At 47.3% G+C, this 27,320-nt stretch overlaps 1 protein-coding gene and 1 pseudogene across 1 annotated transcript; both read right to left on the reverse strand.

The window, feature by feature from the left end:
• Positions 1-18,841: 18,841 nt before the first annotated feature.
• Positions 18,842-20,242, reverse strand: LOC139837477 (uncharacterized; annotated as a pseudogene).
• A 605-nt stretch (positions 20,243-20,847) lies between these two features.
• LOC127341091 (17.9 kDa heat shock protein 2-like) lies at positions 20,848-21,698 on the reverse strand. Its single transcript, XM_051366868.2, has one exon. It carries the CDS (start codon positions 21,610-21,612, stop codon positions 21,124-21,126), a length of 489 nt encoding a protein of 162 aa, XP_051222828.1. The 5' UTR covers positions 21,613-21,698; the 3' UTR covers positions 20,848-21,123.
• Between the last annotated feature and the right edge of the window lie 5,622 nt (positions 21,699-27,320).

A 27,320-nucleotide genomic window follows, 5' to 3' on the forward strand; every position in this document is an offset into this window, starting at 1 on the left:
TTTATCTATGTTTGTTAAGGTTTCCTAGTGAAAGTGCATGGAGCCCCATGTGTGGTTTTGGTAATTAATGACAATCCCTATGGACTAATGTTTGCATTGAGTTAGGTTTGTAGGAGTTGTCCATAGGCAATATGTTGGCTCAAGATTGTAATAAGAAGCAAATGAAGAAGATCAAGTGTCAAGTATGTCTTGAAGATGAAGATGAAGTGAGCTCTCAAGGTTAACTTCAAGACATCAATGAAATGAAGTGCAAGTTCAAGATGAGCCAACTCGAAGAGATCATATGCTTGAAGCTTGCCATGAAGAAATGAAGTGCAAGTTCAAGATGAGCCAACTCGAAGAGATCATAAGCTTGAAGCTTGCCGTGAAGAAATGAAGTGCAAGTTCAAGATGAGCCAACTCGAAGAGATCATAAGCTTGAAGCTTGCCATGAAGAAATGAAGTGCAAGTTCAAGATGAGCCAACTCGAAGAGATCATAAGCTTGAAGCTTGCCATGAAGAAATAAAGTGCAAGTTCAAGATGAGCCATCTCGAAGAGATCCTTTGTTTGACTCTTGCCATCCATATGATGATCATGGATATGTGAATATGCGCCGAAGAAGAAGCTCTCCCATGGTGGATTATGGGGAAGCAATCCATATGGTGATCATGGATATGTGAAGTTGCGCCGAAGAAGAAGCTCTCCCATGGTGGATTATGGGGGAGCAATCCACAAGACTTCGTCAAGCAAGCACAATCAAGAAAGGCGTTCCATCTTGTTTCGGTCAAGATCGTCATCATCGAGCTCAAGTGGAATGCGCAAGTATAAGGTTTGCTCTTGATAGGGTTTCTTTCTCACCGGTCTCATTGTAGGATAACGTTGCATAGAAAACAAAAATTTTCCTACCGCGAACACGCAATCCAAGACAAGATGCAATCTAGAAGACGGTAGCAACGAGGGGGTATCGAGTCTCACCCTTGAAGAGATTCCAAAGCCTACAAGATGAGGCTCTTGTTGCTGCGGTAGACGATCACTTGCCGCTTGCAAAAGCGCGTAGAAGATCTTGATCACGATCGGTTCCGGCGCCACGAACGGGCAGCACCTCCGTACTCGGTCACACGTTCGGTTGTTGATGAAGACGACGTCCACCTCCCCGTTCCAGCGGGCAGCGGAAGTAGTAGCTCCTCTTGAATCCGACAGCACGACGGCGTGGTGTCGGTGGCGGTGTAGAAGTCCGGCGGAGCTTCGCTAAGCTACGCGGGAACTATGAAGTGGAGGAGCAAAGCTAGGGTTTGGGAGGGGGTGGCCGGCCACTCAAGGGGGGGCGGCCAAGCTATGGTCTTGGGGTGGCCGGCCCCCTCCCTTGGCCCCTCATTATATAGGTGGATCCCAAGTGTTGGTGTCCAAGTCTTCGAATAAGACCCGAAACCAAAACCTTCCATAGGAGGGGGCAAACCTAGCCCAACTAGGACTCCCACCCAAAGGTGGGATTCCCACCTCCCATGTGGGGGGTGGCCGGCCCCCTATGGTGGAGTCCACTTGGGACTCCACCCCCACTAGGGCTGGCCGGCCATGGAGGTGGAGTCCCTTGTGGACTCCACCTTCCTTGGTGGTTTCTTCCGGACTTTTCTAGAACCTTCTAGAACCTTCCATAGAACCTTCCGCGACATTTTATTTCACATAAAATGACATCCTATATATGAATCTTATTCTCCGGACCATTCCGGAACTCCTCGTGATGTCCGGGATCTCATCCGGGACTCCGAACAAATATTCGAACTCCATTCCATAATTCAAGTGCTACCATTTCAACATCCAACTTTAAGTGTGTCACCCTACGGTTCGAGAACTATGCGGACATGGTTGAGTACTCACTCCGACCAATAACCAATAGCGGGATCTGGAGATCCATAATGGCTCCCACATATTCAACGATGACTTTAGTGATCGAATGAACCATACACATATATTACCAATTCCCTTTGTCTCACGATATTTTACTTGTCCGAGGTTTGATCTTCGGTATCACTCTCTACCTTGTTCAACCTCGTCTCCTGACAAGTACTCTTTACTCGTACCGTGGTATGTGGTCTCTTATGAACTCTTTCATATGCTTGCAAGACATTAGACGACATTCCACCGAGAGGGCCCAGAGTATATCTATCCGTCATCGGGATGGACAAATCCCACTGTTGATCCATATGCCTCAACTCATACTTTCTGGATACTTAATCCCACCTTTATAGCCACCCATTTACGCAGTGGTGTTTGGTGTAATCAAAGTACCTTTCCGGTATAAGTGATTTACATGATCTCATGGTCATAAGGACTAGGTAACTATGTATCGAAAGCTTATAGCAAATAACTTAATGACGAGATCTTATGCTACGCTTAATTAGGTGTATCCATTATATCATTCACACAATGACATAACCTTGTTATTAATAACATCCAATGTTCATGATTATGAAACTAATCATCCATTAATCAACAAGCTAGTTTAAGAGGCATACTAGGGACTTCTTGTTTGTCTACATATCACACATGTACTAATGTTTCGGTTAATACAATTCTAGCATGATATATAAACATTTATCATAAACATAAAGATATAAATAATAACCACTTTATTATTGCCTCTAGGGCATATCTCCTTCAGTCTCCCACTTGCACTAGAGTCAATAATCTAGATTACATTGTAATATACCTAACACCCATGGCATTCTGGTGTTGGTCATGCTTTGCCCTAGGGAGAGCTTTAGTCAACGGATCTGCTACATTCAGATCAGTGTGTACTTTGCAAATCTTTACTTCTCCATCTTCGATGTACTCGCGAATCGAGTGATAACGCAGCTTGATATGCTTCAGCCTCTTGTGTGACCTTGGCTCTTGTGCATTGGCGATGGCACCCATGTTATCACATAAATGATTAATGGGTCCAATGCACTAGGAACCACACCGAGCTCTACAATGAACCTCTTCATCCATACCGCTTCGATGAAGCCTCCGAAGCCGCTATGTACTCCGATTCTGTTGAAGACTTCGCCACCGTGCACCGCTTCGAGCTTGCCCAGCTCATCGCAGCACCATTCAATATAAACACGTACCCATTGTGACTTAGAGTCATCGGGATCAGTGTTCCAACTTGCATCGGTGTAACCGTTTACAACGAGCTCTTGGTCACCTCCATAACAAAGAAACATATCCTTAGTTCTTTTCAAGTACTTCAGGATATTCTTGACCGCTGTCCGTTGTTCCATTCTGGATCACTTTGATATCTCGTTAGTCAAACTAACAGCATGTGCTATATCTGGTCTAGTACATAGCATGGCATACATGATAGATCCTCTGCCGAAGCATAGGGGATGTTACTCATCCTTTCTCTTTCTTCTGCCGTAGTCGGTCCTTGAGTTTTACTCAATACCTTGCCTGGTAACATAGGTAAGAACCCTTTCTTACTTTCGTCCATTCTAAACTTCTTTAGAATCTTGTCCAGATATGTACTCTGATAGCCCTATTAGGCGTCTTGATCTATCTCTATAAATCTTGATGCCTAATATATATGATGCTTCACCAAGGTCTTTCATTGAAAAACTATTATTCAAATAACCTTTAACACTGCTTAATAGTTCTATATCATTCCCAATCAATAATATGTCATCTACATATAATATCAGGAATGCTACAGAGCTCCCACTCACTTTCTTGTAAATACAGGCCTCTCCATGACATTGTATAAACCCGAAGTCTTTGATCACCTTATCAAAGCGTCGGTTCCAACTTCTTGATGCTTGCTTCAGTCCATAGATTGAACGCTGAAGTTTGCATACTTTGTCAAGCATTTTTAGGATCGACAAAACCTTTGGGTTGTACCATATACAACTCTTCCTCAATGTCTCCATTAAGGAACGCCGTTTTGACATCCATCTGCCAAATCTCATAATCGAAAAATGCAGCTATTGCTAACAAAATCCTCACAGATTTTAGCTTCGCTACAGGTGAGAAAGTCTCATCGTAGTCAACTCCTTGAATTTGTCGGAAACCCTTTGCAACAAGTCGAGCTTTATAGACAGTAATATTACCATCAACATATGTTTTTCTCTTGAAGATCCATTTATTCTCGACAGCCTTTCGGCTATCGTGTAAATCTACTAAAGTCCATACTTTGTTATCATACATGGATCCCATTTCGGATTTCATGGCTTCTTGCCATTTGTTGGAATCTGGGCTCATCATCGCTTCTTCATACGTCGCAGGTCCTCATCATTGTTATCTACAATCATGACATTTAGACAAGGATCATACCAATCAGGAGTGGCACGTTCCCTTGTCGATCTGCGAGGTTCAGTAGTTTCCTCGTTCAAGTTTCATGATCATTATCATTAGCTTCCTCTGTTGCCGGTGTAGGCGATGCAGGTACAACTTCCCGCATCGCGCTACTCGATCAACGAGTATAGATTTATCAATCTCATCGAAGTTCTACTTTTCTTCCAGTCACTTCTTTAGTGAGAAATTCTTTCTCAAGAAAGGTTCCGTTCTTAGCAACAAAGATTTTGCCTTCGGATCTGTGATAGAAAGTGTACCCTATAGTTTCCTTAGGGTATCCTATGAAGACGCATTTCTCCGCTTTGGGTTCTAGCTTGTCCGGTTGTAACTTCTTTACATAGGCTTCGCAACCCCAAACTTTCAGAACGATGACTTAGGTTTCTTATTAAACCATAATTCATACGGTGTCGTTTCTACGGATTTTGATGGTGCTCTATTTAAAGTGAATGCGGCTGTCTCTAATGCATAACTCCAAAATGATAACGGCAAATCAGTAAGAGACATCATACTACGAACCATATCTAAGAGAGTTCGATTACGACGTTCGGACACACCGTTTCGTTGAGGTGTTCGGCGGTGTCAATTGTGAAAGTATTCGCATTTCTTTAAATGCATGCCAAACTCATAACTCAGATATTCACCTCCACGATCAGATCGTAGAAATTTGATCTTCTTGTTACGTTGATTTTCTACTTCACTTTGAAATTCCTTAAACTTCTCGAAAGTTTCGGATTTATGTTTCATGAAATAGATATACCCATATCTACTCAGATCATCTGTGAAGGTTAGAACATAACGATAACCACATGCGATGCTACACTCATTGGTCCACATACATCGGTATGTATGATTTCCAATAAGTCAGTAGCTCGCTCCATCATACCAGAAAATGGAGTCTTAGTCATTTTTCCCATTAGACATGCTTCGCATCTATCAAGTGACTCAAAGTCAAGTGATTCAAGTAATCCATCAAGATGGAGTTTCTTCATGCGTTTCACTCCAATATGACCAAGACGACAGCGATTGCCACATATAAGTAGAATTATCATTAAGTTTAATTCGCTTAGCATCAATGTTATGTATGTGCGTATCACTACTATCGAGATCTAACAGAAATAAGCCATTCTTTTGTGGTGCTCGACCATAAAAGATATTATTCATAAAAATAGAACAACCATTATTCTCAGACTTGAATGAATAACCGTCTTGCATTAAACAAGATCCAGATATAATGTTCATGCTCAACGCAGGTACATAATAGCAATTATTTAGGCTTAAAACTAATCCCGAAGGTAGATGTAGAGGAAGTGTGCCGACTGCGATCACATTGACCTTGGATCCATTTCCAACGCGCATCGTCACTTCATCTTTCAGCAGTTGTCGTTTATTCTTTAGTTCCTGTTTCGAGTTACAAATATGAGCAACCGAACCAAGATCAAATACCCAGTGTACTAGAACGAGAACTAGTGAGATAAACATCTATAACATGTATATCGGATATACCTTCTTTCTTCTTCTTGACAAGGCCGCTTCTTCAGATCAGCCGGATACTTGGAGCAATTACGCTTCCAGTGTCCCTTCTCCTTGCAGTAATAACACTCCAGCATCGTGCTTAGGGCCGTTCTTAGGTTTCATAGGAGGCGTGGCAGCTTTCTTGCCACCCTTCTTGAATTTTCCCTTAGACTTGCCCTGTTTCTTGAAACTGGTGGTCTTGTTGACCATCAACACTTGGTGCTCTTTCTTGATCTCAATCTCAGCAGCTTTTAGCATGCCAAAGAGTTCAGGTAACTCCTTGTTCATGTTCTGCATATTGTAGTTCATCACAAAGTTCTTGTAACTTGGTGGCAGTGATTGAAGGACACGATTAATCCCGATCTGTTAGGAATCACTATTCCCAAGTCATCGAGTTTCTTCGCATGCCCGGTCATGGCGAGCATGTGCTCACTAACGGAGCTGCCTTCTTCCATCATACAGCTGAAGAAATGTTTCGATGCTTCATAGCATTCCATCGCCGCATGAGTCTCGAATATATCTTTCAGATCATTCATCAACTCATGAGTATCTTGTTTCTCAAAACCTTTTTGAAGATCGGATTCCAGCATCGCACAGGATGGCACACCGAACTTGAGAGTACCGAGTTTTCCAGTCGCGTAAACAGCTTTTACTTCATCGGATTCATCTTCTCAGAGGGTCACCTAGCGGTGCATCAAGCACAAATTGCAGATTTCCGCCGAGAGGAAGATCCTCACATGACGGAACCAGTCGGTGAAGTTGCTACCGTTGCTCTTAAGTTTCTCTTTCTCTAGGAACTGATTAAAATTGATTGGGGACGCCATCTCTACAACATATATTTGCAATAGTTTAGACTAAGTTTATGACAAATTGAGTTCAAATTTTAATTCTACATAATTAAAAAACTAAGTGAACTCCCACTCAAAACAATATCCCTCGCATTGTCTTAGTGATCACACGAACCAAATCCACCGCACCTAAACCCGATCATCACGAGAAAAGGTGTGATTTCAATGGCGAACACTCAAAGTGTTCATCATATCAACCATATGATTCATGCTCTACCTTTCGGTATCACGTGTTCCGAGACCATGTCTGTACATGCTAGGCTCGTCAAGGCCACCTTAGTATCCGCATGTGCAAAACTGTCTTGCACCCGTTGTATGTACTTATCGAATCTATCACATCCGATCATCACGAGATGCTTCGAAACGATAAGACTTGATAACGGTGCTACTAAGGATGAACACTTTATTATCTTGAGATTTTAGTGAGGGATCATCTTATAATGCTACCGTCATGATCTAAGCAAAATAAGATGCATAAAAGGATTAACATCACATGCAGTTCATATGTGATATGATATGGCCCTTTTGTCTTTGCGCCTTTGATCTTCATCTCCAAAGCACGGACATGATCTCCATCATCTTCGGGCATGATCTCCATCATCGTCGGCGAAGCACCAAGGTCAATGGCACCGTCTTCATGATTGTCCTCCATGTAGCAACTATTACAACTACTTTGAAATACTACTCAACATGAAATTTAAAGACAACCATAAGGCTCCTGCCGGTTGCCACAATACAATAATGATCATCTCATACATATTCATCATCACATTATGGTCATATCACATCACCAAACCCTGCAAAAACAAGTTAGACGCTCTCTAATTTGGTTTGCATATTTTACGTGGTTTAGGGTTTTCGATATAGATCTAATCTACCTACGAACATGAACCACAACGTTGATACTAATGTTGTCAATAGAAGAGTAAATTGAATCTTTACTATAGTAGGAGAGACAGACACCATAAAGCCTCTTATGCAATACAAGTTGCATGTCGAACGAGGAACAAGTCTCATGAACGCGGTCATGTAAAGTTAGTCCGAGCCGCTTCATCCCACTATGCCATAAAGATGCAAAGTACTCAAACTAAAGATAACAAGAGCATCAACGCCCACAAACCATTGTGTTCTACTCGTGCAACCATCTATGCATAGACACGGCTCTGATACCACTGTAGGATAACGTTGCATAGAAAACAAAAATTTTCCTACCACGAACACGCAATCCAAGACAAGATGCAATCTAGAAGACGGTAGCAACGAGGGGGTATCGAGTCTCACCCTTGAAGAGATTCCAAAGCCTACAAGATGAGGCTCTTGTTGCTGCGGTAGACGATCACTTGCCGCTTGCAAAAGCGCGTAGAAGATCTTGATCACGATCGGTTCCGGCGCCACGAACGGGCAGCACCTCCGTACTCGGTCACACGTTCGGTTGTTGATGAAGACGACGTCCACCTCCCGTTCCAGCGGGCAGCGGAAGTAGTAGCTCCTCTTGAATCCGACAGCACGACGGCGTGGTGTCGGTGGCGGTGTAGAAGTCCGGCGGAGCTTCGCTAAGCTACGCGGGAACTATGAAGTGGAGGAGCAAAGCTAGGGTTTGGGAGGGGGTGGCCGGCCACTCAAGGGGGGGCGGCCAAGCTATGGTCTTGGGGTGGCTGGCCCCCTCCCTTGGCCCCTCATTATATAGGTGGATCCCAAGTGTTGGTGTCCAAGTCTTCGAATAAGACCCGAAACCAAAACCTTCCATAGGAGGGGGCAAACCTAGCCCAACTAGGACTCCCACCCAAAGGTGGGATTCCCACCTCCCATGTGGGGGGTGGCCGGCCCCCTATGGTGGAGTCCACTTGGGACTCCACCCCCACTAGGGCTGGCCGGCCATGGAGGTGGAGTCCCTTGTGGACTCCACCTTCCTTGGTGGTTTCTTCCGGACTTTTCTAGAACCTTCTAGAACCTTCCATAGAACCTTCCGCGACATTTTATTTCACATAAAATGACATCCTATATATGAATCTTATTCTCCGGACCATTCCGGAACTCCTCGTGATGTCCGGGATCTCATCCGGGACTCCGAACAAATATTCGAACTCCATTCCATAATTCAAGTGCTACCATTTCAACATCCAACTTTAAGTGTGTCACCCTACGGTTCGAGAACTATGCGGACATGGTTGAGTACTCACTCCGACCAATAACCAATAGCGGGATCTGGAGATCCATAATGGCTCCCACATATTCAACGATGACTTTAGTGATCGAATGAACCATACACATATATTACCAATTCCCTTTGTCTCACGATATTTTACTTGTCCGAGGTTTGATCTTCGGTATCACTCTATACCTTGTTCAACCTCGTCTCCTGACAAGTACTCTTTACTAAATACCGTGGTATGTGGTCTCTTATGAACTCTTTCATATGCTTGCAAGACATTAGACGACATTCCACCGAGAGGGCCCAGAGTATATCTATCCGTCATCGGGATGGACAAATCCCACTGTTGATCCATATGCCTCAACTCATACTTTCCGGATACTTAATCCCACCTTTATAGCCACCCATTTACGCAGTGGTGTTTGGTGTAATCAAAGTACCTTTCCGGTATAAGTGATTTACATGATCTCATGGTCATAAGGACTAGGTAACTATGTATCGAAAGCTTATAGCAAATAACTTAATGACGAGATCTTATGCTACGCTTAATTAGGTGTATCCATTATATCATTCACACAATGACATAACCTTGTTATTAATAACATCCAATGTTCATGATTATGAAACTAATCATCCATTAATCAACAAGCTAGTTTAAGAGGCATACTAGGGACTTCTTGTTTGTCTACATATCACACATGTACTAATGTTTCGGTTAATACAATTCTAGCATGATATATAAACATTTATCATAAACATAAAGATATAAATAATAACCACTTTATTATTGCCTCTAGGGCATATCTCCTTCACTCATAGTGTAGTTGGAGACCGGTTTATAGTTTAGTTGCCGTACTATCAAGAGGGCTCTCGAGTGAGTAACTCGATCGTATCGTTCGGAGAGAGCTCAAACCTTTGCATCCTTGCATCATCTTTCTTAGTTGTTATTTGGATCTTATCCATGTGATGTTTTAGAGCTTGTGCTTATTCTCATTACAAGCTCTAGTTCATCGAAAACGGATTTTGCATAGATCACTTGTTGCGTTTTCGAGTTTGGTGATTTTGTCAGTTTCTCATGTTGAGGTGTTGCACCTCTAAAAATAAGAGAAAATCACCCCCACTGGTTTCCATATTTTGTTGGGTAGCTCTTGTCGTCCTCTTTTTGTTGGGTAGCTCTTGTCGTCCTCTTTCCAACAAAATTGGTTTCACTCAATTCGGAGCTACCAATCTTAAGTTTTGGAGTTTACAAGTTTACCTAGGCCGGATAATCCGGGCCGGATATTTGCACAAATATCCGGCCCCTGAAAAATGGCTAAGGACTTTTTCGACGAGATACCCTGGATCCAGGCCGGATTTTTGGCCGGATATTTCCAGGAGGCCGGATTATCCGGGGGGGCCGGATTATCCGCCCCCAAATATCCTGCAACGGCTCGATTTTTTGGGGGGGTATAAATACCCCCCTTCTTCCTCCTTGGGCTGGTGCTTCTCTCACTCTCTCTCTGCTCCATTGTTGAACTAGAGAAGCTTGCTCTATCTCTCAATCCCTCCATGATTCTTGCCCCCATTTGAGGGAAAAGAGAGAGGAGATCTAGACCTACATTTCTACCAATCAAATCCATCTCTTTGTGAGTGGAACCCTCTAGATCTTGATCTTGGTGTTCTTTGTGAATTCCTTTGTTCTTCCTCTCTTATTCCCCCAATAGCTTTTGTAGCTTTGGTGGAATTTGAGAGTGGGGGATTTGCCATTGCATTTGGTGCATAGGTTTGGGTTCTCCACGGTGATTCGTGGAAGTGAAAGCAAGAAGGTTGTTACTCTTGGGTCTTTGGACCCTAGACGGCTTAGTGGTCTTTGTGGTCTTTGTGGTGTTCTTGGGGACTCCAATTAAGTTGTGGAGATTCTTCAAGGGCAAGGCCTTTGTGGCGTCTTAGTGGTGTTCTTGGGGACTCCAATTAAGTTGTGGAGATTCTTCAAGGGAAGGCCGTTGTGCCAATTTATTGGGAGCCTCCAATTAAGTTGTGGAGATAGCCCCAAACTTTGTGCGGGTTCGGTGACCTTCCTAAGGTCCCATAGTGGATCGAGGACATCCCTTTTTGTGGGAATTCTCGAGGAGAATACGGTGGCCCTCATGCATTTGGAGTGACTTGTCCTCCACACCTCTCCAACGGAGAGTAGCAATCGCAAGAGTGTGAACTTCGGGATACATCGTTGTCTCCGCGTCACTTCGGTTATTCCTATACCCGAGCTCTTTACTTATGCACTTTACTTTGTGATAGCCATCGTGCTTGAAGTTATATATCTTGCTATCACATAGTTGCTTATATTGCTTAGCATAAGTTGTTGGTGCACATAGGTGAACCATAGTATATTGGCTTTGGACTTAACAAAGTAAACGCTAGTTTTATTCCGCATTTGTTAAGCCCATCTCGTAAAAGTTTTAAACCGCCTATTCACCCCCCCTCTAGGCGACATCCGTGTCCTTTCAACTAGGTGGCAGGTTGCGTAGGAAGACTCCATGAGTAGGTGCCACTATATTTTTATTTTTTTTGGATTTTTTTGCGCATGAAATGACTCTATGTTAATCTCATTTGTTGACTCTCTGTTGACCAGCTACTTGAGGGTAAAACTGAGTATATTGCACTTGCCAGTCTAAGTACTCGAGGGGAAAACTGAGTACAGATAAAATTTCTGTATAAGGCCCGAGGTTATAACTGAGTACACCAAACGTCCCAGGGTTAGCATCGTGTCGCGGTGCATGTTGCAGCCGTGCATAGCGGACGCGTGTTGCGATACACGCCACCTTCGTCTTTATAGAGACCCTCTTTCTCTCTCATTCTCACTGCAACCGCCTCTCTTGTCCCATCATCTTCTCCACAACCTAAGAAAAAACCCCGAAGAAAACCGCCGGCGATGGAGAAGAATGAGATACCCATTGTCGGCGCCGGCGCATCGGCCGCCGCCCCCGTCCAGGCCCCCGTCGCTGCTTCCAACGTAGCCGCCGGTGCACCAGCCGCCGGCGCATCGGCCGCCGCCCCCGTCCAGTCCCCCGTCGCTTGAGACCCGTACGAACCAGTGCCGTACGTCGCGCCGGAGAACCCCTACGACACCAGCATCGTCGACGACGAGCCGGAGGTAACCCTTTCTTCCCTTGTTCTTATCCCATTTCAATCCTTTTGTGTTAGATCTAGCGTTATTAGGGTTCGTCTATTCCTAGTTCAATCCTTTTGTGTTAGATCTTGCGTTATTAGGGTTCGTCTGTTCCTAGTTCAATCCTTTTGTGTTAGATCTTGCGTTATTAGGGTTCGTCTGTTGCTAGTTCTAGATCTTGCGTTATTAGTGTTTGTGATTTTTTTTGTTTAAGATTCAGTTAACTTATGTGAGTAATCAATCCCATCCGGTTAATTTGTGCCGATGATGATGAATATTTAGGCACAAATTGATTCAGGGTTTGGTCAGTGAACAATTGGTGTGTACAAATTTGTTGTGCATGATCTTTGGTTCACTGACTCAAATCCTGGATATAAGTGTGTCCAATGTAACTGAGGCTACCTCTTTTTTTTGTGCTCATATTATCATGCATGATCTTTTGTTCACTCTCTGTTCCATCATCGTTGCAATTGACTCCGTGTTTTTTGCACGATCTTTGGTGCTACGTGACAGGTGCAGAGCAGCGACATCGACAGCGACGACGAGTCCTTCCACACCAAGACTCATCACGTCCTCGGGAGGCTGCAGTCCGGCCATTACGATGGCCACTTTGCTCGAGGCGTTTACAGGTGCCCCTTCTACAACAGGAAGCTCCGCGCCACCGACTTCAACTGCCTGGTGAACCATGCTGAATCCATTGGCAGATGCGGCACTAGAGTTGGAACGATCGTGAACGTGCATGCGTTCATGGCCCAACACAAAGCACTTGGATTCACCTGCGCAGCCTCCAAGCGAGTCACATGCGCTACCTGGAGGCGTTGAACGTGCCTACTGCACTCTCTATATGTGACTGCTCTTTCTGTAGAGCAGCTTAAATTCATGTAAAATGTAGCTTATGTTGGATCTATCGGTAGTACTGTTGGATCTGTCGTGAATATATCTATGTTATGTTAGCTGCTGTATGCAGCTTATTCTATATTTTTTCTGGATTTGTGCCCTAGATTTCCTACCTGATTGGGTAAAAACTAAGGCATAAAAAAATAAATGGCGTTAAAAAACAGAAGGAGAAGCTGCTCTAGATTTGCTACCAATTTGGGCAATCAAGAATGAAGGAGATCGAGCGAGAGAGAGAAAAAAAGTGCATTGAAAACTGCTAATCTGGGCGAAAGAGATAGAAACCACTCGTGCCCACATCTCGGACCCACACGGCTCCACACGCTACGGCCCCACACGCTACGGCCCCCGCTCCGCTCGTATGACCAAACACGGTCTCGTCCTATCCCATGCGGTCCCTTTCTACCAGCCCCACACGACGCGGCCCTGCACGACGCGGCCCCACTCGTCAGCACGGAACGGTCAACTGAACGGGATTCCTCCCGTCCAAGCTCCTTGTGAGGGTTTCAGACAAGGGCTTGGGGAAAACTGAGGAAAAACTAAGGAGCTGGGGAAAACTGAGTACAACTAAGGACCCGAGGGCACGAAAATAGAAATCCCTTTAAAATAAACCGAAAAAATGAAACTGCTTAGATGGGCAAACTTGTCAACGAAACAATTCGGGCGGTCACATATGCCTCCACATATAAACATGGTAGATAGAGAATAATAATTCTAACTGCATCTACAACAAGAATGATGTAGAGGTTGTGAACATGCTTCAGATGAGAAGAAGCCCGTTTTAACCAACTTGTGAACACATTTAGGGTTATGGGTTGCTTCAAGATAACATCCACACATGTATCAAATAGTAGGTAGCAATGTCCCTTCATGTTATTAGTCATAACCAGAGATATCGAGTGATTCACAACACATCGAAGAGATGCATTGAGACAATCACTACTAGAAAAAGGCATGTCGCCAGTATTGCTAGCAGTGGCACACATTGATAGTGGTGCACCACTCCTATATAGCAGTAGCGCACCCTACCACGCGCGCCACTGCTAGCCCTCATAGTCAGGGACGAAGCTGCTTCATTGACATTCGTGTCAATTAACACGTGCGATATTGGTAAATCTATCACTAAATCTGCACTAAGCAATCATTATTTGTGAAGATGACACAAGCGAACATAGAGCTAACACCATCGCATCAAATTTCTAGATCCATCCCTACTCATAGTAGCCGCGCACTAGCTACGGGGTGCGTCATTGGTATGTCTTGGAGGAGGGTTGAAAAATGGAGCGACTTAGCAGTGGTGCACCATGGCATGGTGCGTCACTAGTACCTCACATTGGAGTGGAGCACTAGGTCCGGGGTGCGCCATTGGTATGTCAGGAGGGGGGCTGAAAAATGGAACCACATAGTTGTGGCGCACCAAGCCTGGTGCGCCACTGCTATGTGGTCCCTAAAATTTCCACCCCTACCCCCTTGGGGATTGCCTTTTCAGTTTCGAAAAAATAAAAGAAAATGATAGAAATTTTAAAAAACAAATTCCTTCGAGAAACCCATATGTTATGTCATCTAGTTTTAAGGAAAATTAACAAACATAAATTTTGACTTTTTTTATTGCAAAATGGCGCTATGTTTCGATTGAACGGGTTTTTTCGGTTGCATACGACATCCGGTTATAAAAAACTATACCAAAATGTATCTACGTAAAATTTTACATTTGATGCTAGATTTATCAAAATCAAGAAGAAAATAGGAATTTTTTCAGCTTTAGATTTGGATGAAAATTTTCAAAAAACCCAAAAAAATAGCAATGGCGCACCATGAGATGGTGCACCACTACTAGTCTTCCCCCCTTCAAAATTTGAATTGGCCGGACACCTGGCCCCACTCTTCTTATCCACCTCCCACATTCCTCCTCCACACATTAGAGCATCTCTATCAGAGCTCGTAAAAGGCCCAAAACCGAAAAATAACCGCCAGTTTACGGGTTCGGGCTGAAAAATGGCGCCGATCAGTGACCGTAAACGAGGCAAAACTGAAATTTTTTTTTCGGGCCGAGACCGAAACCCATACTCGGCATGTATTTGTAGGGGCCGATGGAGCGAACCGAACGCAGCCCGAACACAATCCCTAGTTTGCGCGCGAGGGAAGTTTCAGCTCCTCCCAACCGCCGCCACCGCCGCCGATCTGCGCGCCCTCACCTTCCTCTGCGCCGCCGTCGACCGATTTCTCCACGATGAGTCTCGAATCGACCCAGCCGGCCGCCGTTGCTAGCTCGCAGGCGCCGCCACCCTCTCCCGCGGTCACCGGAGCTTCCGCCGCGCCACCAACCACCCCGGCGACCCCTGCGACCCCCGCGGAGGTAGCAACCACGGTCTCATCGATGAGCGTGGTGAAGCAGCGGCGCGCGGGAACGCATGTGGTCCCGCAATCTGGTGCCGCGGCGGCCACCGGTGATGTCCCGGCGGTGGCAACGAAGCCAAAGGCATCCCGTGCAAAACCGAAGAATTCGGCGCCCAAAAGGACGAAAGTGAAGGCGTCGACGAGCCGTGGCGCCCCGCCTTCGTTCCCCTTCCCTCCAACGCCGCCGCCGCCACCACCGGAAGCCACCACGAACGTCGCCCAGGACATGCTCGATGACGGGCCAACAAGGTACACATCGACTCTTCCTCGGGTTTTCATTGCGAGAAGATATTGAGGCCGCGTACTGTTAGGAACGAGAACACCTCGTACATGGAGATGTTGGACGAGGTGAACATGAACCCACTCCCTCTGTTCGGCGCTGGGATGGGCGGAGATGAGGATGACGGCGGGGACGAAGGGGAAGAAGGGGAAGAAAGGGACGAAGGGGAAGAAGATGAAGGGGACGAGGGTGTGGTCGAGGTGAAGGCCGATGGAAATAGGAAGAAGAGGCGGGCCAACAACTACACGGAAATTGAAGACACCACCTTGTGCCGAGCTTGGGCCGCCGTGGGGATGGATGCCGTCTCCGGCACTGATGAAACAGGGAAGCGCTACTGGCAACGCATCGAGGACAAGTTCGATAAACTTATGCCGCGCTTTTAGCATCATGTCGATCGCACGTACCGATCCCTCCAAGGACGTTGGGACGCGATCAAACCGGCCTGCAGCCGGTGGGCAGCAGCAATGGACCAAGTGGTGTCCAATCCTACTAGCGGCGCAACTGTGGACGAATATGTGAGTGCATATTTCGTTTGTATAATTGTAGTTTCGCTTTGGTGACATATTGACGATTTCTTGGTTGGTTTTGCAAATGTAAGACCGCATTGCCGATGCGAGGTACAGAGACATGGCCGGCAGCAAGGGCAAGAGCTTCACCATGCGTCATTGCTTTGATGTGCTTCAACACCTCCCCAAGTGGCAATTGAGGGATGAAGAAGTAGCACCGAAGAAAGCTGCAATGGTTGCGCTCGACGACACTGAGGACGAGAAGGAGGGCCGGAACGCTGACAAGCCGGAGGGGAACAAGAAGGCCAAGGAGAGGCTCAAGCTCGAGGGGGAGGCTGCATTGTTGAGGGACAAGTTTGATCAAATGATGAAGTCGAAGGAGGTGATAGCATCCAAGACTTTGGAGACCAAGCTTGTCATCATCGAGACGAAGAAGGAGGTGAGCATTGCCAAGCTTGAAGACAACCAAGAGAAAGCAAGGAACAAGGCCAAGTTGGAGGAGATGAGGATCAATGTGAAGAAGGCCAAAGCAATGAAACAACTATTGGCCGAAGAGAGGGAGATCATGATGATGAACACCAAGGACATGAATGAGCAACAACTAGAGTGGTGAAAGGAGGCCTCGGCGGAGATCACGGCAAGACGAAGACTAGCTCGTCAAGAGGCAACTGGTGGTGGCTCGGTGACTCCTCGAGGTGGTGGCTCGGTGACTCCTCGAAGTGCTGGCGATGATGGTCACGGCGGGCCAACCTCGGTTTGATGCCGGCGGTGAGAGGAGAGTGTGAACTATGAACTGTTTGCTTTGATTGTGTCATTTGATGTCTGCAGTATGAACTATGCATGAATTGTTTGCATTTGATTGTGTCATTTGTTTGATCATATGCAAAGTTTTTGATAAACCATGTTTTTACGGGTTCGGAAGCCGCTGGCGCAGAACAGAGCCCGTAAACCAAAACTGTAAAACAGAATTTTACGACCCGAATACACGAGTTCGGTGAACTGAACTCCACTTTTTCAGTTCGCGTTTTTATGGGCTCTGCTAGAGATGCTCTTATGTCCTCCTCTTTCCTCCTTCACACATTCTCCTCTCCTCGATCCTTTCCTCCTTCCTTCTCCATCATCTCATCCTTCCTTCTCTCATCCATCCTCTTATCCTTCCTTCTCTCATCCATCCTCTCCATGCTCTCCTCCTTTCTCCTCTCCGGAGACCTCATCTTCGGCGACTTCCTCTCCTCCCTTCGGCCTCCCTCCTCCCTCTGGCATCCCTCCCTTCGGCCTCCCTCCACTCTCCTCTCCTACATCCTCCCTCCTCTTCGGCCGCCGGCCTTCTCTCCTCTCCGGTTGCATGTCGAACACCTCGGCACATAGAACGTAACAAGATGCAGAATAGAAAGAAATTCGGGAAAAAACAAAAAACAATCGCAAAAATAGTGTGCCAGATCCACAGCCAGATCTAGATTTTGAAATTTTACCAATGGTGCACCTAATTTTTTTATCAGTGGCGCACCCCAAAGAAATAGTAGTGGCACACCACATGATGCGCCACTAGTACTTGGATTACTAGTGGCGCACCACATGGTATGCCACTGCTAATACTTTGCAGTGGCGTGCTAGTAGGGGCCCACCATAATGAAAATAGGTGCGCCAGTGATGACCATTTGTCTAGTAGTGAATATCCCGACATTTAATTACTCGAGAGCTAAGAGGAGGGATGATCCAGCCACCATCTGGTCAAATCCATTGAAGAAAGAAGAAAGCTATCTATGGTATCCACATTTTAATGTGAGCAACTCGAGCATGTACTTCATCACATAATTATATTGCATCGAAACCTAACAATTTGTTTATGTCAGGATTGTATTGGAAACTGCATGAAAACTGAAGAGCGCCGTGTAACTGTACTAGAGGAAGTATCATGCATGACATGTTGGCAGTAATTTGTTATGGCACAACAATTAATGAGGAGAGAGGTGAGAATGTACAATAAGTAGTTACCGTATCATAGTAGGTAAAATCAGAAAAATTTAATGACAAGTGGATCAATGAACACAAATTTATTTTAAGATTTCACAAAATATTCAATATGATGAAACTATGATATTACCTCATGATACTATGCATTGTACAAGTGGTATCATAAACTAGTATCATATGCATGATACTAGTGTATGATACTTTTCTTTGTGATTAGTGTTAGCAAAACTACATTAGAATCTACTCTCCATGCGCCTTGGCGCCAACCTGCTTCAACGTTGTGCAATCTTGGCGCTGAACGCTTCGGTGCCGTTTTTAATGACGCCGACTTTAGGTATTCCATTTTATTTTAAAATACCTTTGCTAAAAGGTTAGAGGAGGGCATTAGTTTTACAAAAGGCTCAGATTTGTCTATAGAAAAAATACTCGACGGAAACCCCAGGAAGACAAATATGTTCGCCGTCGACCTGCCGACCGGCCGTACTTAGGTGGCGGTTGGCACAATGGTCCACATGGGCGTTGGCCTCGCGTGCAAAAGATCGCAAATTCGCGAAACTCCACGAGATGCAGGATGAACGAACCTGCCGACCACGAGATGCCTGATCCATCGAAACATTTTTCAGACTCGAAATATCTTTTTCCGTGTTAGAGCATGTCTAGCAGATCCTTCAAACCGCAAACCCCATATCCGTCTATTCAGGCCACCCCAAACGCGTTTTAGGGGTCGAAAAACGGCCGCGCAGTTCAGATGCGCCAAACGTTGCAACATAACACAATCTAAATTATTACACAAATTGATATAACAAATACAACAATAATCTGAGTTATTACATGAAAGTTTACTGTCATACATTACAAACAATACAAATTGAAACAAATGTTTCTGAACAATATGAATCAAATGGTACAACAACAAATGAAGCAAACAACAAATGGTTGGAAACACAAATAAATTCTAGTTGCCGTGCCTTTGCCAATGGTGGCGAACAAGATCTTCCTAGAGCTGTTTTGCATCATTGTCATTCTCAATCTGACGGTATGTTTCAAGGAAAGCTTGCACAGTATCTGGATTTCTTACAGGTTTGACCCGGGTGCCAACATTATCAAAGAAAAAGGATAAGTTCAAACCCCTCTCATCCTCAATGATCATATTATGTAGAATGACACAGGTGGTCATTATGTCCTTGAGTATGTCCATATCCCAAAATTGGGCATGTCCTCGGACTATTGCAAATCTAGCTTGCAAAACACCGAAAGCTCGTTCTATATCTTTTCGAGCTGCCTCTTGTGCTTTTGCAAACTCAGCTTCAGCTCTGTTCCCTGGCTCTCGGATGGTTTTCACAAATGTGGCCCAATCTGGGTATATACCGTCGGCAAGGTAGGACCCCATTGTGTACTCTCTCCCATTGACGGTGTAGTTGCAAGCCGGGCAAGAAGATGGGATCAATGCAAGACATTGATATCGTTGAGCGAACCGGGCAAACCAAAAAAACTGTGCCAAATCCAAAGGTCTTGCGATGCAACGGCCTCAAGAACGATTGTTGGGTCGCCGCTCCGGCCACAATACAATCCTTGCCAAGCTTTTGGACAATTTTTCCATGTCCAATGCATACAATCTATGCTTTCTAGCATGCCCGGCCACCCCCGTTGTTCGTTCTCCGTCATTAATCTTGCGGTATCTTCGTCATTGGGAGCTCGAAGATATATCGGCCCATACGCGCGCATCATAACCTTGCAAAAACGTCGGACGGACTCCAACGTCGTATCCTCGCCTATGCGAAGATACTCGTCGGCATGGTCCACCGGAATGCCGTATGCAAAGGTGCTCATGACGGCGGATATTTTCTGGTGCGCGCTAAATCCCAAGAACCCCGCTGCATTCCTTTTGCGCTTGAAGTAGCGCGTGTTGTCCTCACACATTGCGACAATTTTTTTGAACAAAGATCGCCGCATTCGGTACCGGCGGTGAAAAAGATGGGGCGGGTATGTCGGTACCTCGGGGAAATAGTCGCGCATGAGCAAGGTGTGGCCGACGGCGTGGTTCCGCGGGATGCACATCCGCCCCATGGTCGAGCCCTTCCGCTTCCTCGGCCGCACGTCCTCGGCCGCACGTCCGTGGCAGCCGCCGCGAGTATCACCGCCGTCAGCTCGAGGTCATCGTCGAGCAGCTCCTCCAAGTCCGTGTCGTTGGAGGAGGACGAATCCTCCAACAAAAACAGCGCGCACGGGTCCATTTGCAAAGGCGCAACAACCGCGGCAAACCATTAGAGCTACGGCGGCAGAACCGCGGCTGAGATGAGCTTGAGGAAAATGCTTACCGGCGAGGCGTGCGCGGTGGCGTCGATTCCGGCCGATTGGTGCCCGATTCACGCGCGCCGGCAGGCGGAGCGGACGCGGCGGGCCCGCGCGCGTGCTTCTACCGGTTGGAATCAGAGGGGAAGGGCGGGGGTGGCCGGGATCTGCGGCGGTGCGCGGCGGCGGCGGTTGGCGGGAGGAAGAGGAGAAGGGGAGACCTGAAACTTACTTCGCGCCAAGGGGCGGAAATGGATGGAGGCCGGCCTCCCACAGCCCCTCCGACCCGGGAACTTGGGGGTCGCGCGGCGCGAATCGGGGCGGCCCGGAATTTTTTTTGAAAATGGGGGTCCGATGCGGATCTGAACGGCGCGTTTTTTGCCCTCCGAACCGGAAATCGGCGGTTATTATACGAATGGGGTCGGATGGAGGATCTGCTAGAGATGCTCTTAGGAAGATCCAAGCTCGAAATATCTTTTCCGTGTTAGGAAGATCCAAAATACCAGTGAAGAGTTTTAGCCCGTAGGGTTAATTAAGCACCTTTCCGAGAATTACTGACAGAGTATATTGATTCCAGGATTCCAGCTTACTGGGTTTTCAGTAACTTGACAGTGAACACCATGCATGCGCAGTGCTTTTACAGGGACTCACTCACTCACACCCAAGTACCGAACCACAGAAGGATGGATGAAACGCACTACAGACATCAAGCAAGCGCCTTGATTTCTAGTGAAGCCACAGACCCGATCAAGCTGGCAGAGATCGCACGAGCAACTTACTTCGTGTCTGCACCTGCGCCGGCACCGGCAAGATGGTATCAGCACGGGCTGGGCTCGACCTCGATGGCCAAGGCCGGCTCGGGCAGCGCCAGCACGGCGGCTCCGATCCTGGGCACGGTGACGACGAGCTCCCCGCCGTCGTCCATGGCGGCCCTGACCTGCCCCACGACGGCGTCGTCGGGTAGGCAGAACCTGCCGAAGAAGGACGCGCAGCTGCGCTCGATGACGTGCCGGGCCTCGTCCGTCCTGGCCTCCCGCCGCACGCTGCGCTGGCCGGCGATGACGAGCACGTGGCCCTCCTCCTCGACGTCCACCCGCACCTCCTCCTTGCTGACCCCGGCGGGCAGCCGCGCGCTGAACACGTACGCCTCCGCCGTCTCCCGGGTCTCGATGTAGGTCTCGGCGAACGCCGTGGTGTCGCTCGCCAGCCACGCGTCGGCGCCGGCCGCCGTGCCGAAGATGCTGCTGAAGGGGTTCTTCCACGCGTCCAGGGACAGCGTGTCGAAGAGCCTCGCCACCAGAGACATCCTCGCAGAGCTAGCTTGATGGCTTTTAGCTTCTTGGGAATATGTATCTATGTACCAAATGGTAGCTGAATGGTGCTTGGAGGTAATGGCGAGGCACCGGCTATATATGCACGAGTAGGAGCGCTAGGCACGAGGCAAGACACCAGCTACTTGCCTTGCGCCTTCCTCAGATCGACCACCTGTCCCAGTAGCTTGAGCTGTCGTTGCTCCTCCAGTGGCGAGGTGTGAATGGGTCAATTTTGTTACGTTGCGGATGGACTTAAACGGGGTAGATCACGAAAGCTCACGCGAGTGATCCTAGCAATGCTGAAAGCAGACCAGATGGGCCTAAAAATATTAAGGCGTCACAAAATTTATTTTTTAGCAAAGTGATGACCTCCCATAACTTTATACTGCGTGAACCATTTTTTCTATTACAACTCACTTCTAATTTTCAAATCTTAGTTATGAAACCACTTGCAATATCTGCATACATTTAGTGGGATTTTCACTATATATACCAACCGAACCGATACGCGAGCAGCATGAGAGGCGATCAGGAGGCAACGGCCACTAAAGCCATCTAGGGTTCCATTTACCTTGCTCGCGACCCGGTTCGTTCGCTCCGTCTCCGGTGGTCATGGGGCCTTGAGGTGTCGCGGACCATAGCCACTCGTCGGCGGGGAGTTTTCGTTCCTTTTTAGGATAGTTTTCATTTTTTTTAGGATAATGAGGTGGCGGCTACACCCTGAATCAGAATAGGGTGCTCACCGCCTTATCCTCGCTTCTGGTGATACATCTAGCGCTGGCGAAGGCTCGTGGACTCATGTGCCCGACAATTCTCCTGGGATCGGTGCGGTTTTCGTGGTCGTTGGTGTGGTTTCATATCAGTCTTTTCCGATCTACGATTCTAATCATTGGCGATGAGTGTTGCTCTGGTACACTGGTTCTTTGGGTCTTAGCATGACGACTTCTTATCTATCTACTATAACAAGCTATACTACGACCACGGCAAGTTTTGCCCGGCTTCCGTGATGGCAAGCGAGGATAGCGGCGGGCTTTTTGCTCATACTAATGTATGTAGTCGTCGCTAGGTCATCCAAAAGTCGATTTATATTTTTTTATTACTTTTTGAACTATTTGTACTACTATTGATGATTATTAATAGATCGGTGCAATTTCGGAAAAAAAATTGGTTGGAAAAATCTGAGTTGCAAATCAACTTACCACTGAAAAATTGCGATTCTAACCTATTTTTAACTAAACAAATCTGAGTTGCAATCTTATTGAGAACTGAAAATTTTATGCAACTTCAGTTGCAACTCATGCAATGCAAGAATTGTGATGCAAATCCATTGGTTGTGAACTTGACAGAGCACTAAGTTAGTTTTCATCTCAGAAATTCAGAATATATTACACAGATAACAGCACAGTAAGCACGCACGTTTGCTCCGGTGTGACACGGTCTGACGGGTCCCCGGCCCTGTCGACCTGCACAGGTTTTCCGGACCATTCCGACGGCGACGTCGCCTGGATTTGTTGGCATATCCTCGTCACCCCGCTAGAAAATCTAGCTTTGCAACTGACCTATGGAGCGGTCGTACGAGTCACACGTCGTGGTTTGTGTGTGTGTCCTTCAAGTCTCTTGGCATAGACGTTGTGTGGTCCACGTCCTACATTTAAGGGCCTCGATGTACAATCCGTTCACACCTTTCCTTACTCGATCGACATGTTATACCTGCGCACTACAGGAATCGTACCGGATGCCGACGGCCGCGAGCCCTCGGCGTAGCGCGCCCTGGCCGTCGGCATACGCTAGGCCAACGGTGACCGTCGGCGTAGCCCCTCGGGCAAGGTCCGCCTTGGGAGAGCCCACCTGGCCGTCGGCGTAGACGAAGAAACCGACGGCTGGTCCCTCCCCTCGGCGTACCGGCCCTCGGCGTAGCTCGCCTACCGGCGCCTTCCGTCTGCCGTCAGCGCTACACCGAGGGCCTGGCCGTCAGCATACCGAGCTACGTGGCGCATCCACGGTCGCCCCACTGACGTCTACGCCGCGGCTACGCCGAGGGGCCGACCGTCGTCATACCGAGCTACGTGGCGCATCCACGGTCGCCCGCTAACGTCTACGCCGCGGCTACGCCGAGGGGCCGGCCGTCGGCATACCATGCTACGTGGCGTATCCACGGTCGCCTTGCCAACCGTCTACGCCGCAAGGCCCTCGGCGTATCTGCGGCCATTTTTTCTTCTTTTTTTTGCTGTTTTTTGTTGTTGTGCTGGTTTGGCAGCATATAAATTCACAGATAAATCACAGGAACTTGATCAAGTGCAATTAGCAAATAGACATAACATCAATTCCAAAATGCAAATAGACATCGTAATGTCATAACATCATCCAAATCTACATAGTAGTGTCATAGCGTCGCCAAGATATACATCGGACTACATGTCTAGCTCAAGGCCTAGTGATCTCCTAGGAAAAGCTAGAGGTTAGCGAGATCTTCATTGTTGAACTGAGGCGAGGGCTGGCGATACTGCGCTGAAGTAGAAGCTGCAGAAGAAACACCAGGAGAAGCACCGAGAGAAGAACCGGGAGAAGTACCGGCAGAAGGGCCACGAGAATGGCCGGGAGAAGGACCACCATGATGAACCGGTGTGATCTCACGCCCACCATCCCAGACATGACCATAACCCTGGTTCCCGGAACATCCCATTCCCTACATACATATTCCCCAGATGTTAGCAACTTGCGAGGCAAAGGAAAGCCGTAGTATTCGGTTTGGCGAAGAACTTACCGGTGTACTCCCATAGTATGTCGCAGCGAAAATTTCCTTCGATGACATCAATGGCATCGGCCCCGGCAAGGGAGGCCACGGCCCTAACTCCACTGTCTGTCCAGTTTGAGTGGCCACCATCGATGCCTACAAGATAGTTTACATGTCAGGCTTTGCAGAAATAAAGCATCAAACTAGGGGACAGTGGGAATTGTCATTATTTGCGAAAAGAAAGGTTGAAACTTACATGTACATATGTCATGTACTCCTGGAACTCCCTCTGGTGCCGGTGAAAGGACTCCTGATATTCTTGATGAGCGGCCACGTAGGCCGCCTCAAAGTCACGCTACAATTTCACAAATTCGTACGTCGTTAGCACTTAGCCATGCATGAACGAAAGTCGGAAAGAGGATGGAAATAAGGGAAACTTACGTCGTATGCTGGTTGCCGAGGCTGGCGACGAGGCGTGATAGGGGGGCTGTCTTTGGTGAGGCCCTCCTTGAGACGCGTGAAGGTCGTGGTGAGGGTATGCATCTTGAGACGGCCATGCGGCAACCCTCTGTACGACAGGACCAACGACTCCTCGTCGATCTCCGCGCTCATGGGGTCATCCATCTCCGGGCGACGATGCTTCACCATCGCACAGTAGTTGTCGGCGTCCTCGGCGTAGGTGCCGAAGTACTCGGGGAGCGAGGCTGAGGCTTCGAGAGATCTGGCCTCTTCATCCGCATCTTGTTGTATACCTGGACGTCAGTAATCTCCTCCCTGGGTTCTGCCTCGGCCCTCTGCATCGCGGAAGGAAATGTTATGAGTATCAACTATGAACCTGACGGAAAATAAAATGTATACATACCGTCTTCCCCTTGTAGCGCTCGTAGCTGAGGTTTCCCCCGCAGTGTGTGCCACCGTCGCCTCGATTCTCCTCGTTCCGCCTCGCCACGGCTGCAAAGTCCTCGTCCTGCCTGAGCCACCTCGTCCTAACCATCTCCTCCCATGCCTCGGCATGCCGCTCAGCCCAATCGGAGATAACCTGAAAATGCAATACTCAACTCAATATAATGCAATTGTAACTTAGTAGCAATGTAGAATCTCGTTGACATTTTACTCAGCGACATGTAGTCCTCCACCGTCATCACGTACTGGGCGTTAGGATTCTTACCGACAATGTCCGCCTTGTGGACCCTCTCGCCTCTCTGTGCCCAGAAGTGACTAGCGGCCGTGATCTTTTGGTTGTACCACACCTGTGGTTTCAACCTCTCACATGCCCCCCGCAAAGTCATCTTCGCCATCTCCTCAACCACGGGCAACACACGATAAAAACGCTTCAATCATGCAAAAAACAATTTTGAGAGTCATGAGTTAGCACATTTGGCGGAATTACAAACACGGGCCAACAACTGTAATTGGCAGCCGACATACCATATGGATTGAAGCCATCTGTCGCTATCGCAATTCCGACATTCCGAGCCTCTGCTGCCCTATGGGGGTATTTTCTATCGAAGTTCTTCCACGTATTACCATCAGATGGATGTCCCATCTTCGTCCGCCCCCTGATTGTCCTTTATTCGAGTCCCCATCTTGTGCCACATCATCTGTTTGGCGGTCTCCTCAGTCAAGTAAAGCCGCTGGATTCTTTTTATGAATGAGAGATACCGAAGAATTGACTTTGCGATCTTTGACTGCCTCACCTGACCATCCTTTCCCGTTACCTCTTCATACCTAGAGGCCTTACAAATGGCACAGTACTTATCCTCCGCAAACTGTTTCCAGAAGAGAATGCAACCTTTTGGACAACAGTCTATCCTTTTGATAATCCATGTTGAGCTCCGACATGAGTTTCCTCGTCTCGTGCAGGCTTTTAGGCAGACAATGCCCTTTGGGCAACATGTTACCAGTTGTTCTTAGACTTGCTTCGAAGCCGTCATGGGTGGTGTTGTACCGGGTCTTATCGGCTCTACATTGAGAGATGTCATCGAGCTGAGAATTCGCGGCGCCCTCGTACAGAGGCTTCTTAGCCACGTCCATCATATCATAGAAGGCCTTCGCGGCTGGATCTGGTTCCTCCGGTTCTGACGTTTCTTCCTGTTCTGGCGGTTTCTCCCGTGAAGGTGGCGACTCCGGCATGTGGGCATCGATTAGATCATCTAGAAAGTCTCTAACCCCATCGTACTCATTGCCATTGAACCGCTGCCGCATCACCTCACCTCTGTCACGTTCGTGCTCATCAAAGTCAATCTACGTGACGTAATGAGGCATATACCCATATTGCAGAAGGTGTTTAAGCATGTCATCCTTTCCACGACGGTGATGCTTCAAGCAACGATTGCACGGGCAAAGTTCCTGAACCATCTGTTTTGTACCACGCACCAACTCCTTCACTAAATGCCAAGTTTTCCTTATCCACTAATCTATTTTATTAGTCGCACTAACACGGCCGGTGTACATCCATCTATTATCAGCCATCCTCTGCTTTATTGGGAGCTAAACCACAATCATAGCATTTATATCAAATAGGAAAATAAATGCATCGTATTTTTTTTACCAGGCAAAACGAATGCATCAACCTACATCTCTACTAGGTGGGTTCCTAGCAGCCGCTGGATCCGTAGATTGAGTACGTTCTCCATGCTCTAACCCGGTCCGAGTTAGAATTTCGGCAGCACCTCCTCGCTGTTCTCCCGATACACGTCTCGGCAAAAAGCCAAGAGGATGTGCATCCGGAGAACAACGGTGAGGCGCTGCCGAAATCCTGACTCGGACCGGAACAGAGCATGGAAAACGTACACAACTACACATCCGCCAACTGTCCCGTAAATGCCGCAAGCATTACGGTTGAAAATATGCAGACCACTAGTGCATATTTATCTGCGTAACGCTTGCGGACGGGAAGTGACACCTAGGTTACACAACTTGACTTGAAAAATGAAACTAGTGACATAAAAAATACGGAGAAGAAAT

This window comes from Lolium perenne, chromosome 3, assembly GCF_019359855.2.
Source record: "Lolium perenne isolate Kyuss_39 chromosome 3, Kyuss_2.0, whole genome shotgun sequence".
Classification (NCBI taxonomy): Eukaryota; Viridiplantae; Streptophyta; class Magnoliopsida; order Poales; family Poaceae; genus Lolium; species Lolium perenne.

Bases quoted from the DNA above. Each gene is read 5' to 3' on its own strand.
- LOC127341091 (XM_051366868.2), bottom strand. From the start codon at position 21,612: ATGTCTCTGGTGGCGAGGCTCTTCGACACGCTGTCCCTGGACGCGTGG.